The sequence below is a fragment of the Nansenia antarctica genome (assembly GCF_963989245.1).
Source record: "Nansenia antarctica genome assembly, chromosome: 20".
Classification (NCBI taxonomy): domain Eukaryota; kingdom Metazoa; phylum Chordata; class Actinopteri; order Argentiniformes; family Microstomatidae; genus Nansenia; species Nansenia antarctica.
Window position 1 is genome coordinate 7,304,335 of NC_137693.1, and position 14,521 is coordinate 7,318,855.

The window sequence follows — 14,521 nt, forward strand, 5'->3', positions numbered from 1 at the left end:
CACCTCTATGGAGGAGCCTCCACTGATATTATTATATACCTTTGACACTCTGCTGACAATTCTGCACACTGTGGACTAGTCTAGTGAACTCCAAAAAGATACTTGTATAATGGGATGTAACAATAAACTTGATTGATTCTGTCACCATGGTTCAATGTCATGCATTGAGTTATTATGTCATTACTGATTGAGAGCACACGGGGTGGCCAATCAGATCACAAGAGGGGCGGGTGCCACCCTCCGGTAGCTCCGCCCATGGCAAAAAGGGGCACATAACTTGAATCTAATTGATCCTGAGATTGGTTTTCAATTTCAATTATAAATTCAATATAATGGAAAAACCTTATTTAAAAAGCTTCTTTTTTCAATTTGTGGAGAAAACATTGAAGTCAAATGCCTTTTGTGCAATTATTGAATTGTAATTTCAATCCACAACTTCTAAAGTACATTATAAAACAGACATGAAAATCATGGAGACACTTTCTTGGATTGGAACATGTGCAGCATGAGTTTGCGTATCTCTTTGGACTGCAGCCCGTAGATGATGGGGTTCAGGCTGCCAGGGACGATGTGAAAGAGCAGTGCGGACAGCTTCCTGTAATCAGAGTACTGAGGGAAGCGATGCAGAATGATGATGATGAAACCAGATACCAGCATGATCAGGTACAGAACCAGGTGTGTGCTGCAGGTCTTCATGGCCTTACTGTTAAGATCCCTGTTCTTATTGGTCAGGCAGACGGCCACAATCTTCATGTAGGTGAGCGTGATACTGCCAATGGAGGAGACGAACAGCACCACCGTGAAGGTGAGGCCATACACGTTGTTGATGTACACACTCTCGCAGGACAGCTTGAACAATGAAGCATTGTCACAGAAAGGATTGGTGATCAGAGTCCTGCAGCGGTTCAGTCGCAGGGTCAGACCCAGCAGAATGCCCACTAGGACCATGGCCACCCCCCAGGCAGACACAGACAGCTTGACCACCATACTGTTGTTCATGATGGCGGCATAGCGCAGGGGGTTGCAGATGGCCACGTACCTGTCAAAGGCCATGATCATCAGTATCGTGTGTGAAGTTGTGCCAAACATGTGTGTGCAGAAGGCCTGGACCACACACTCAGCGTAGCTGATGTAGCGCTCAGATGCTGGGACCAGGAGGTCGCCCAACAGCCTGGGGACCATAATAGAGTTACCAATGACATCATTTAAGGGCAGGTTGCAGAAGAGGACATACATGGGTTGGTGCAGACTCCTCTCCATGGATATGAGAACCACAATACCCACGTTGGTGACCATGATGAAGAGGTAGGAGAGGAGGAAGAAGAGGAAGACGGGGTACATGGACTCCTGGGTGACCTTTAACCCCTCCAGCTTGAGAATGTAGCTGTTATAGGTCAGGTTCTCCATTTGCTGTCTGAGAGAGAAAATGAAGGGAGAGAGGAAATCACAGAAAAGAGAGGGGTAAGGAAAGAGATATAACCGTCCCTCGTTTGGCAAGATAATGACAAGCTGGATATAGCAGAAACAGACAATTACACAGTCAAAAGATAATTGGTTTGATTTCTGACAAAATAGTGGAACGTCAATGCATCTCCATGACCATCTTCCAAGGAAATGATTCCCTCAGATCAGCCTTTGATTTACAGTACAAGCAAAATCCTGTTTTAAAGGTAGGCCTATAGTTTCACTGACTTAAGAAGTATGTACTTATGTTGCTCAGGATAAAAGTGTCTGTTTAATGACTGTAAATTGCAGCCAATGTATGTATAAGATCATCCTAACTTGTATGTTGTGTGAACTATCCCTCTGCACATACAATTCCTGAAAGATGATCCAAAAGAAAGACTCTGAACTCTGAACTTGTTATTGCTTACTTTGCAATTAGAAGAATAACATATTCTGACCTGATTGTATGTACTGTATAATAACTATGTTCATGAAGATCTTTCTAAAAAAAAGTCCATAGCTTACTAAATAATAAAAAACAGACAGTTTGAAATTCAGAGCAGAAATAAAACAGTTTCCTTTTATAATATTACCCCTAAGTCAACTCCTAACAAGTGTGAAACACAACCATTGTTTGAAATGCTTTAAATCATCACCTGGTTGTAGTCCTTCGTTGTCGTCCTTCAAATCAGTCCTCACACTATAGATAGTATATAGATATAGATACTATAGTCCTCTACAGTACCAGGAGTCAATATCTCCTTGAGTCAATGCCTACAGTCATGAGACAGAGACTAAGAATATTATGTCTCCCTCCACTGTTTTATAGACAATAAGTAAGAGTCGGTTCCTTAACCTCCTCAAGAGAGTCATTGCAACTTTCAAATTGCTCCTCCCAGAATTATTATAACGTAAGATGAATGTTGTTTGTCTTACTGTGCTCCACCATTTTAGGATGTGCTCTTACACTACATGGTATAATGTTATGGGTCGGGTCACCTTGCCGACTCTCTAGTGCCTCCTCTTGGAGGCTGCCTGTCTGTCGTTGTGAACTTGACAGGGAGGTATTCCACATACGTTGATAACTACATCAGCGATTAATTGAAAAGGCCTGGTTCAAGCTAATCTTGACTGTGATTTAAGACTCAACTTGTTCCAATAATCCAATTCAGGTTTGTCTCGTCAATGATAACTTAGTTCAGGCTTGAAAATGCTGGCTTTGGGCGCTCGCACGCAGGGGCGGAGCTACCGTGGGGGCACAGGGTAGCACCCACCCCCCTTGTGATCTGATTGGCCCCCCTGTGTGCCCCCCCAATGGCCATTGGGTGTTGAGTGCTGTCAATCAGTAAAGACGTGAAAGTTTCAAGATAGGCCATCCCGTGTGCCATTGTGGCTTTGATAGCGCAAATTCAAGTTAGTATATGCTGCTACTGTGTTTTCCGTTTTCTTTTCATGTTACGAAAGTTTAAGTGTTGAAGTGCCCACTCGATATAAAAAACAACAACAGTTTTGGATCACTAAATACTTACAATTTGCGAATTGGATTAACATTTCATTCATGGCTTTGATTACATTGGCTTGTAAACAAACTTTTGTTTTAGGACGTGTTCAAAAGCAAGGACTGTGTGAACACAAAATCACCATAAAAAAAAAGTAATTGTTTCCACTTAGTAGTCTAAATGTTGAAGAGAGAGGCCGGTGGCGGGCTTTATTTTTTTACCCCAATGTTTTGGGAGGGTGGCTTTTGGCCCTATAATTGTATAATTATATGCAACATATATGCGGGTGCTGAGGGACTGCGCCGACCAGTTGGCCGGGGTTTTCACCAACATCTTCAACCAGTCCCTGTCCCAGGCCACCATCCCACCCTGCCTGAAAACCTCAACTATCATCCCAGTCCCGAAGAAAAGCACGGTGAGCTGCCTAAACGACTACCGCCCGGTGGCACTCACACCAATCATCATGAAGTGGTTCGAGAAACTAGTCCGGGCCCACATAGTCACACGCCTCCCGCCCAACCTGGATCCATACCAGTTCGCCTACAGAGCCCACAGGTCCACAGAGGACGCCATCGCGACGACTCTCCACGCCACTCTATCCCACCTGGAGAGGGGAAACAGCTACGCGAGACTGCTCTTTGTGGACTTCAGCTCTGCCTTCAACACCATCCTTCCAGACAGGCTAGTGACCAAACTACTAGACCTGGGACTATCACACTCTATATGTGCATGGATCAAGGACTTCCTGTCCGACCGCCCCCAGAGGGTGCGGGTGGGCTCCCACACCTCCACAGCCCTCAGACTCAGCACTGGGTCCCCCCAGGGCTGCGTGCTAAGCCCCATCCTCTACAACCTCTACACCTACGACTTCACCCCCGTCCACCCCAGCAACTCCATCGTAAAGTTTGCAGACGACACCACCGTGGTGGGCTGCATCTCGGGGGGGGACGAGGCGGCGTACAGGGGTGAGGTAGAGCAGCTGAGCAAGCTGTGCAAGGTTAACAACCTGCTGCTGAACCAGTCAAAGACCCAGGAAATCATCGTGGACTTCAGGAGGAAAAAATCTGAGGTCCAGCCCCTGCTCATCGACGGAGAGAGCGTGGAGAGAGTCTCAACCCTCCGATTCCTGGGGGTGCACATACAGGATGACCTGTCCTGGAAGAACAACACAGCAGCCACCATCAAGAAGGCACAACAGCGGCTCTACTTCCTGAGAGTCCTCAGGAAGGAACACAACAAGCAGGAGATACTGGTGGCCTTCTACCGCTGCGTAGTGGAGAGCATCCTCACCTACTGCATCTGCAACTGGTTCTCCAGCTGCACAACCACAGAGAGAAATGCGCTACAGAGAGTCGTGAGAACAGCCCAGAAGATCACCGGCGCCCCCCTCCCCTCTCTGGAAGAGCTGTACAACACACGCTGCCTCAGGAAGGCCTCCAAGATCTCCAGAGACCCATCCCACCCTGGGTACGAACACTTTGCCCGGCTGCCCTCGAAAAGGCGGTACAGGACCATGGCCGCAAGGACAAACAGACTGAAGCTCAGCTTCTGCCCCAGGGCCATCCAAGCCCTGAACACAGCAAAGACCTAGGTTCTGGGCCCTGGACAGTCTGGACGGATTGATGGCAGCTGCTGGATTGAAAAAATCAGGTGTAGTGCTGAGGCACAAATGTGTACATTTCAAGCCTGCAAACTGCGACACTTTAAATGAATGTGCAATAACACTATGTGCAATATGACAACCCTAGTCGTTTTATCTGTACAGTATAGTATAGTGGATAGTGTACATAGCCTTTATTTATGTAAACCAGCTCCTTTCCCTTCTTGTTTTTTGTTTTGTTTTTTCCTTTCCTAGCACCAGGGGAGCCACCCCTCCCAAATGTCGTTGTTTGGTACCTGTACTATAGCAATGACAATAAAGACCATTCATTCATTCATTCATTCATATGCAATGCATTTCACCTACATCTAGACGTTTTGTATATATATAGTATCTATTATCTATATCTATCTATCTATCTATCTATCTATCTATATCTATTAGATTGTCTATAGTACCTAAGACATTTGTTTTTGGACAGCTTTTTCCTTCACTGACAGTGGCATCTAAAATGATAATTAAAAAAAAGACATTATAATCGTGAAAAACGTTTAAAAGTGTATAAGATATTTACGTTGACACAAATACACATTTTACAGCATCTTGGAGCTTTAAATAACAGTATTCATTTCATATAGTGTGGTGGGTTGACATAATTCACCCACGGAACTATGGGTTGGGAGTATTGTTCCGCACGGACAGTTAAGTGCGTGGTACCTGAGTTGTTTATTCAGTTCTACTTACTGCTCGAGTGTGTTGTTGACAATCGTTCATGTCCTTTATAAAATTTAAACAAAATAAACGTTTAGCTTTGTCATTTGATACGCCGCCTACGACTCCTGTCTCTCGGCACTACAATGGTGGTATTAATTGTGGTACAGCTCAGGTAGGGCTACATCAGAAAAATATGTGCGACCTGGGAGACTGTAGACTCAATGTGAGAGAGTAGCCTACGGAATCCCACGTCTTCAACCACACTGAATGGTTGGTCGTCCAGCCCTATAAACTCAATCACTTTTCTTGCGATCTACTTAGCCCTCTAGCTATCCCGGTTATACGCGTAGCTTCTCTCTAAAGTGGTTTGTGTTATCGTTAGCAGGCGTTTCTCTGCCTTCTTCTTTTTTTTCTCCACGTCGTGCTGCCTTATGTGATGCAACTTCAGGTGCCTTATTGGTTGTGTTGAAGGATTTTACCATAACTCCCCAACGGGATATTTGATCCTTGCACAGATTGCAGATGGCATAATTGACATCCATCTCACTAACCTGATAGTACTTCCACACAACCGACATATTTTAGTTTTTAGGGATTTTTTTGCAACAATGCACGCATTGGCTCACTTTGTTTGCGTCATTGATCGGTTGTCTTGATCGGCGACTAGAACACATGATCGGACTTCCCCGATCTCATATTTTTACTGAATATCGGCCGATTTAAATCGGTGGCCAAACGATCGGGGCATCTCTAACACTGGGTGGTAGAACGCACCTATGTAGGAAAAGTCATGAAAGGAGGGTCTTGAAATTTGATCGAGTGCAAAGGTATATGTTTTTTTTTACTCACTTAGTCACATGACCCCATCTGTGGTGCTTCTAGTGTTAAGTTATATTTTCTGAACGAGAGGTACCCTATTGCAATGATGACTCAACAAAATATGTCTATCAAGTACCTCAGTATGGGAACTAAATATAAGAATAAGAAAGATATTTCAAACCCTTATCTGACAGTGGAAAATTAAGATGTGCTAAATAATTAATACTAAATAAAATAAAATACATTTTTTGTTTTGTTTTTTGCATATTACGAAAGATGAAGTGTTGAAGAGCCCACTCAATATAACAACAGTTTTAGGATCACTAAATACCTATAATTTGTTAACAAACGTTGCTAGTTTAAGAGTGCGTTCGGGGGCATTTTATGGTGGTTTCGGGGGTGTATGGTAGAAACCAATCAATTGACGAAAAGGCAGGATAAACAAAAATGTCACAACAAGATGGCAGCTACTTCACGTCACTGGAAATGAGGATATCTTCCACTACAGTATCCGAAATAAACACCATTTTGTATGAAAAAAAACAAGAAAAAACGTTCTATACACGTTCTCATACCAGCAGACTACTCTGTTGTTAGCATAGAAATGGCCACAAAGTTCGCTTTCACGCGAAGGGGAGTCTCTCTCTCTCTCTCCCAGTGTGCAGATTTAGTGCTGTATATATCATTTATGTATCTACCTAAATCATCACTTTCCATACTGTATAAAGAATGCTCAGTGGTACGCAAATCTGATGACCAACTACAAGAAATGTCTGAACTCTGTGCTTGCCAACAAGGGTTTCTTTCAAGTCATGTTTTGCTAGGGAAATGCATATCAATTTATAACTTTTATATAATGTGTTTTTCTGGATTTTTTTTCTTTTATATTCTGTTTCTCACTGTTAAAATAAACCTACCATAAAGATTATAGACCGTTCGTTTCTTTGTCAGTGAGCAAACTTACAAAATCAAATACGTATTTCCCCCACTGTATTCTCAGATTTCAATGTATGACACATCATTTGAAAGCTTACAATCATAATCTGTCAAAGACTGAAAAATTACCTCCCCCTACTTGCGGCCTTTTTCACCAGACCATGTCGCATTGGTTGGATGGTTGCATGGTTGGATTACTTGCATGGTTAAGGATGGCAGTGGCTCGGATGACATGATATCATTCCCCTACTGGCGTAGGTGGGTATGCCCACAGGGTGTCATAATGATGGATGTAGGGATTGAGGGACTCAGACAGGGGACGATGGGCGTGGAAGAAACCAAGTATAGTATAAAGAACAGTCACGTCTCCCCTGGCCAGAACTTCATCACTGCTCAGACAGGTAGAGAGCACCACAACACCTCACCACAACTGCAAGGCTTTGTGCAAACTGAACTGAGATGGCTTGTTATGAATAGAAATGTTTAAATTGTAGGAATGGATAGGAATGGAATGGTGTGCCAAAATGTTTTTGACAGTACCTTATTTTGTCAATTGTTGATACATTGTATGTTTAAGGGCAGGATTCGTTTGAGTATAACACTATATACTAATACTAGTTTATGTAGGTTACTATTATTCTCAGACATTATCAACTATTGAACTTTCATACTGAAACAAACTCTCAAAGTTAAAAGTTGCTAGGAGTGAGTAAACAGTAATCTGACGTCTCTGGACCATGTGTGTTGTGAGGAGGTTCCTCTTGTACTGTGGTTTTTACAGGGCTGTTATGTTGAGGATGGAGAACGTGTCCTACATAGCCCTGAAGCAGCCAATCACGTTTGAGGTGGAGGGTTTTACGGTGCAGGAGGGCCAGGGTTACCTGCTGTTCTCCCTGGTCCTGGCCAGCTACTTCCTGGTCCTTGTGGGAAATGGGACTGTGATGAGTGTGATTACAGTGGACAAGAAGCTGCACAGGCCCATGTATGTGATGGTGTGTAACCTGGCTGCCTGTGACCTACTTGGAGCCACAGCTGTGATGACCCGGTTGATGATACACTTCCTGACAGGGGATAAGAGAGTCACATATGTCAGCGCCATCGTCCAGGCCTTCGCTATACACATCTATGCTACAGCTGTGCAGACATTGCTGTGTGCCATGGCCTACGACAGGTATGACACACTGTTCTAGTCCTATACTGTAAATCTATATTGTACAACATGTAAACGTTGTAGAACTGTGTGGGAGAACGGATTACTCACTCAGCTAGGGCTCAATTTGTTAAAGTGCCACTTCACTTACCTCCTATTTATTATCTCTGACACCATAGCAGTGTCTACGTATTTGAAAACTGTTTTTCTAAGTTCTGCAGTCAAGAAGACAGAGAAGGCCGGAGGAAATTGGAAATGTCCCCCCATGATGTCATTGGGGGTAATTTCTTTATTTGCCTTAGTGACTTTCTAAATCTACAACCAGGACCACATTCCTCCTGGCTGGAAACTTCCTCGGTACCTTTTATCCACCTTATTGACTAAAGAATGTAAAACAAATCACAGTTTTCGCATATGTAGAGACGGGTAGAGTATGGTCCTGGAAATAATTAGTATGAGTTACAACAAAACGGTGAAGCGTCCCTTTAAATGTTTGCACCAGTGCAAACTTAACAACGGTTCTTTTCAAGACAGAATAAAGCATGAAAGTGACAATTGTTTTAGAAGGGCATCAATGATTAAGTGATCACATAATGAGTATTGATTTAGTTATTTGAACATAGCTGTACACTATGTAACCTACCGGTACATGAGACAATACATGTTGTCTTTATGTATTCTATTTCTGTTTCACTCTTAACTACAGGTATGTGGCTGTTTGTGAGCCGCTTCGGTACCAAACCATCATGACCACGGCTCGGCTGGTGTTTTCCTGTGCTCTGGCCTGGGCTATTGCCGTCCTCCTCATAGGGGTGCTTTTTGCTCTGAACATCGGCACGCCCTTGTGTGGCAACCACATCAGAAATGTCTTCTGCAGTAACCGCTCCATCCTGGTCCTGGCCTGCCGGCCCACACCTATCAACGACTACTACGGTACGTTTTAGGATGATATAAGGAAGGATAAGACAGATAATATGTCTAGACCAAAAATGTCTAGATGTCTTTTTTTTTGTTACATTGCATGAATGACCATGAATGATGTGCTGTAGGGTTTGTTCTCTTGTTTGCTCAGATTTTCTTGTCCATGTCTAGTAGAATGTGTTTTATTTTAAAAAGCTCTATTGACAAAAAAAAAAAAAGTAGGAGTTGCAAGTACTCATTTGGGAGTTTCGAATTATTTTCAATCTCATTCCAGGCTTGTGTATTACCTGGACAGTGAGCAGCTGTTCCTTCCTCCTCATCGCTTTCTCCTACGCCAAGATCCTTAGTGCCTGCATGAAGAGGAATTGCGACAGCAGCAGCCGCAGCAAGGCTCTGCAGACCTGCGCCACACACCTGGTTGTCTACCTGATCTATGAGATCACTATCCTCATCCTCGTCCTCAGTGTCCGTTTCCCTAACGTCCCTCTAAACATGAAGAGGTTCTTCACCATACTGGGGTTCGTAGTGCCCCCGACTGTCAACCCCATCATCTACGGCTTGGTCACCACAGAATTACGCAGAAGCATTGTTGGATTGTTCAAAAAAACGATCTCGCCCAAACTGTGAATACAGATGACAGAATGTGTATGATAAGAATATCTGTTTGTTTCCCACAAACAGAGCATGCTTTTTTTGTCACACCCTGTCTTACTGAAACTTACTCCTTTCATCTCCATGTTGATCAGAAAATGTGAACCTTTATGAATTTGTGTAGGAGATGACTGAATCTATACTACATGCCTAAACTTCTACTGAACTCTAATATATGCACTTTGAGATTGTACAAATGAAAAGTGTAAAAAAACATACAATTTATTAGTATTATACCCCTGGTTGAAAATAACTGTAATAAAAATGGTAAAAAAAATAAAATATTTAAAGGAGCGTTTGTTGACAAAATGTTGATCATTAACACATTTTGAAGTTACATACAGTACAGCACCAACAGTGCAGGGCCAAGTCTTTATTTAGTCTATATTTTATAAAAGTGCATTCCAGAAGTTTAGCTGCCAATTATTCACCAGGAATTCTACCTCGATGTGATGAGGGAAACAGGGAGGCCAGGAAGCTAGGGAGAAGTCAGGACAGAATACATTAAAAGAGAAAGAAGTAAATCGAACAGCACGGCCTATGTTTTGCATTCACAACACAAAAAGGGTCACAGCAGCTGCATCCATACAGTTAGGCCGACATAACCCATCACCATAGCCACAGCCGCCCCAGAGCCACAGCCTCTGTGTGTGTGTGTGCGTGCGCGCTGTTTAATCACAGATGTTTGTTTGCCACTGTTGCTAACCTGTTTGCTGCGTTAGGGGGGCCGGAGCAGTCTAATGAGTACCCCAGTCACTCTCCTAGAGCCACTAATCACGCCCTGATAGCTCCTTTAGGGTTAATTAGTCCTCTGTAGGTACAAGGCCTACTCCGTCTCCATGCTGTCACTGGTGAATCAGAACTGTGCAGAATGTCCAGTCAATTAGACAAACAAACTAAAGTTTATTGCAGGAAACTTTATTCGCTATTTGCAGTGCACTAGGAACATGACTTACTCGATGTATGGCGTATTCTCCATGCTGAACAAGCTACAATAATAATAATAATAATAATAATAATAATAATAATAATGGATTTTATTTATAAAGCACTTTACATTTCAAGAATCTCAAAGTGCTACAGTCAATAAAAGAAACAAAAACAGCACAACACAATAAAGATCACTAAAAACATCAAAAGCAGAAAGGTTAAAAAGACACTGTGGCATAAAACTAAAGAAAAAAATAAATACAAATCTGGCTACTGGAACGCTTTGTTAAAAAGATGAGTCTTAAGTCCGCTCTTAAAAGAGTCGACCGACTGTGGTGCTCTCAGGTGGGCAGGGAGGGCGTTCCACAGTTCGGGGGCGATGAAGCAGAAGGCCCGGTCTCCCATGGAGCGGAGGTGGGTTTTGGTGGGTTTGAGTTGGTTTGCATTTGATGAGCGGAGAGTGCGAGTGGAGGGGCTGTGGGATTTGACCAGGTCCTTGAGGTAAGGGGGTGCGTTGCCGTGAATGCATTGATGAGTTAACAGTGAGATTTTGTAAATGATCCGAGAGGAGATGGGAAGCCAGTGTAGTGAGTGGAGGATGGGTGTGATGTGATCGTATTTGCGCACTCTCATCAGCTACAGTACATACAACAAACAAGACGACAACACAACAATACTCAAGACACCCAATATATACAGAACAAGTGAATAAATATACTGTACAACTTAGTGCAAAAACATGTAAAGTGCAAGGCGCAATGATCAGGAGTTATTGAGGAGGGCTATGGCTTTGGGGAAGAAACTGTTCAAGTGTCGTGATGTTTTTGACCTGATGTAGCTTGGCCTTAGATCGGGCAGACGCAGAGTCGTACTAGACAGTGATCGAAGATGTTAGGATGCTCTCTATGACGGCCCTGTAGAACTGGACCAGGATGTGACGACTGATGTGGAGTCTCTTCAGCTGACGGAGGAAGAACAAGGGCTGCTGGCCTTTTTTCACTAAATGGGTGATGTTGTTATCCCATTTAAGTTTGTTGGAGATGGTAGTGCCCAGAAACTTGAATTCATCCAATATCGTGACAGAGGAGTTATTGATGACCAGTGGAGAGTGAGTTGGAGCCTTTTTCTGGAAGTCCATAATCACCTCCACTGTCTTGGTGTTGTTGAGGACACAGCCCTGGTAAACGTCGTGAATGACCTTAGAACTAAATTGGACAACAAAAAAACTCTCTGTCCTTGTTCTCCTTGACCTGAGTGCAGCTTTCGATACAGTCGACCATAATATCCTCATAGACAGACTACATAAGTATGTTGGCCTCTCTGGTACTGCACTAAACTGGTTTAAGTCCTACCTCACAGGTAGAGAATGTTTTGTTGCCCTCGATGAATACTCATCTAAGAACTACTGTATAGCATCAACTGTGCAGTACCACACGGCTCTATCCTAGGTCCAGTCCTCTTCAGTTTATATATGCTGCCCCTTGGCAATAACACCAGGCGAGATGGCATACATTTTCACAGCTACGCTGATGACACTCTATATCGCTGTGTCTCTTGATGACACAAGCCCTATTGATGCCCACCAAGACTGTATTATACATTAATGCTTGGATGGCTCAGAACGTCCTTCAGCTCAACCAGGGCAAAACAGAGGTACTTGTCATTGGAGTAGAGGCACTGAGAGAGAAACTGACTCCTAAATTGAAGTCACTGGCACTCTCTCCTTTTTAAAAAATGCCATTGATCAAGTCCATGTATGTACAAAATTCAGCTGCTCATGTTTTAACCAGGACCAGAAGGAGAGCAAACATTATACCTGTTGTAAAATCGCTGCACTGGCTACCTGTTAGTCGTAGAATTGATTTTAGGATTCTTTGATTGGTCAACAAGGCACTACATGGTCTCGCCCTCAACTACATGTCGGACATGGTCTTAGAATATTCACCCATTAGATCCCTCAGGTCCTCTGGTACTGGTCTCTTGATTATTCCAGGGGTCCGGACAAAGACCCATGACGAGGCTGCTTTTAGCCACTATGGCCCTAGACTTTGGAACGGCTTGCCGGAGGACTTGAGGATGGCAGAGAGTGTGGATATGTTTTAAAGGAAATCTTAAAACATACCTTTTTAGCCTGGCTTTTATCTAGTGTTTATCTCACACTTTTACTCCTATTTCTGATCTCCTATTTCTTGTTTTATTGTATTGTATTTTATTTAGTATTGTTTTTATGTTCAGCACTTATGACTTGTGCTATATAAATGAAGTTTGAAGAATAAGAATATTAAGAATATTCTATCTCCCTCCACCGTTTTTTTTAAGCATCAAGTGTCATTGTAATCATCATGGTTCCCCTCATAATTGAATGAATGAATGAATGAATGAATGAATGAATGGTCTTTATTGTCATTGATATAGTACAGGTACCAAACAACAACATTTGGGAGGGGGGGCTCCCCTGGTGCTAGAAAAAAAAAAACTAAAAACAAGAAGGGAAAAGAGCTGGTTTACATAAATAAAGGCTATGTACACTATCCACTATACTATACTATACAAATAAAACACTGTGCTGTACTCTATGCTATGCTATACCTATTCTAACATTTCCTATTCTCTGAACCTTATGTACCCTAGGGTTGTCATATTGCACATAGTGTTATTGCACATTCATTTAAAGTGTCGCAGTTTGCAGGTTTGAAATGTACACAGTTGTGTTTCAGTATTACACTTGATTTCAATCTAGTAGCTGCCATCAATTTGTCTAGATTGTCCAGGGCCTAGAACCTAGGTCTTTGCTGTGTTCAGGGCCTGAATGGCCCTGGGGTAGAAGCTGAGCTTCAGTCTGTTTGTCCTTGCGAACATGGTCCTGAACCGCCTGTTCGAGGGCAGCCGAGCAAAGTGTTCGTACCCAGGGTGGGATGGGTCTCTGGAGATCTTGGAGGCCTTCCTGAGGCAGCGTGTGTTGTACAGCTCTTCCAGAGAGGGGAGGGGGGCGCCGGTGATCTTCTGGGCCGATCTCACGACTCTCTGTAGCGCATTCCTCTCTGCGGCTGTGCAGCTGGAGAACCAGATGCAGATGCAGTAGGTGAGGATGCTCTCCACTGCGCAGCGGTAGAAGGTCACCAGCATCTCCTGTCCGATGTGGTCTTTCCTGAGGACTCTCAGGAAGAAGAGCCGCTGTTGTGCCTTCTTGATGATGGCTGCTGTGTTGATCTTCCAGGACAGGTCATCCTGTATGTGCACCCCCAGGAATCGGAGGGTTGAGACTCTCTCCACGCTCCCTCCCTCGACGAGCAGGGGCTGGACCTCAGATTTTTTCCTCCTGAAGTCCACGATGATTTCCTGGGTCTTTGACTGGTTCAGCAGCAGGTTGTTAACCTTGCACAGCTTGCTCAGCTGCTCTACCTCATCCCTGTACGCCGCCTCCTGAGATGCAGCCCACCACGGTGGTGTCGTCTGCAAACTTTACGATGGAGTTGCTGGGGTGGACGGGGGTGAAGTCGTAGGTGTAGAGGTTGTAGAGGATGGGGCTTAGCACGCAGCCCTGAGGGGACCCAGTGCTGAGTCTGAGGGCTGTGGAGGTGTGGGAGCCCACACGCACCCTCTGGGGGCGGTCAGACAGGAAGTCCTTGATCCATGCACATATAGAGTGTGATAGTCCCAGGTCTAGTAATTTGGTCACTAGTCTGTCTGGAAGGATGGTGTTGAAGGCAGAGCTGAAGTCCACAAAGAGCAGTCTCGCGTAGCTGTTTCCCCTCTCCAGGTGGGATAGAGTGGAGTGGAGAGTCGTCGCGATGGCGTCCTCTGTGGACCTGTGGGCTCTGTAGGCGAACTGGTATGGATCCAGGTTGGGCGGGA

General features: G+C 44.0%; 2 protein-coding genes across 2 annotated transcripts; one reads left to right on the forward strand and one right to left on the reverse strand.

The window, feature by feature from the left end:
* Nucleotides 1-468: 468 nt before the first annotated feature.
* LOC308174957 (olfactory receptor 52D1-like) lies at nucleotides 469-1,407 on the reverse strand (the record flags this gene model as incomplete). Its single annotated transcript, XM_080550068.1, has 1 exon — nucleotides 469-1,407. One exon carries the CDS (start codon nucleotides 1,405-1,407, stop codon nucleotides 469-471), a length of 939 nt encoding a protein of 312 aa, XP_080406194.1.
* Nucleotides 1,408-7,811: 6,404 nt separating this feature from the next.
* On the forward strand, nucleotides 7,812-9,712 carry LOC308174958 (olfactory receptor 5V1-like; the record flags this gene model as incomplete). Its single annotated transcript, XM_080550069.1, has 3 exons — nucleotides 7,812-8,185; nucleotides 8,871-9,097; nucleotides 9,381-9,712. 3 exons carry the CDS (start codon nucleotides 7,812-7,814, stop codon nucleotides 9,710-9,712), a joined length of 933 nt encoding a protein of 310 aa, XP_080406195.1.
* Nucleotides 9,713-14,521: the final 4,809 nt, after the last annotated feature.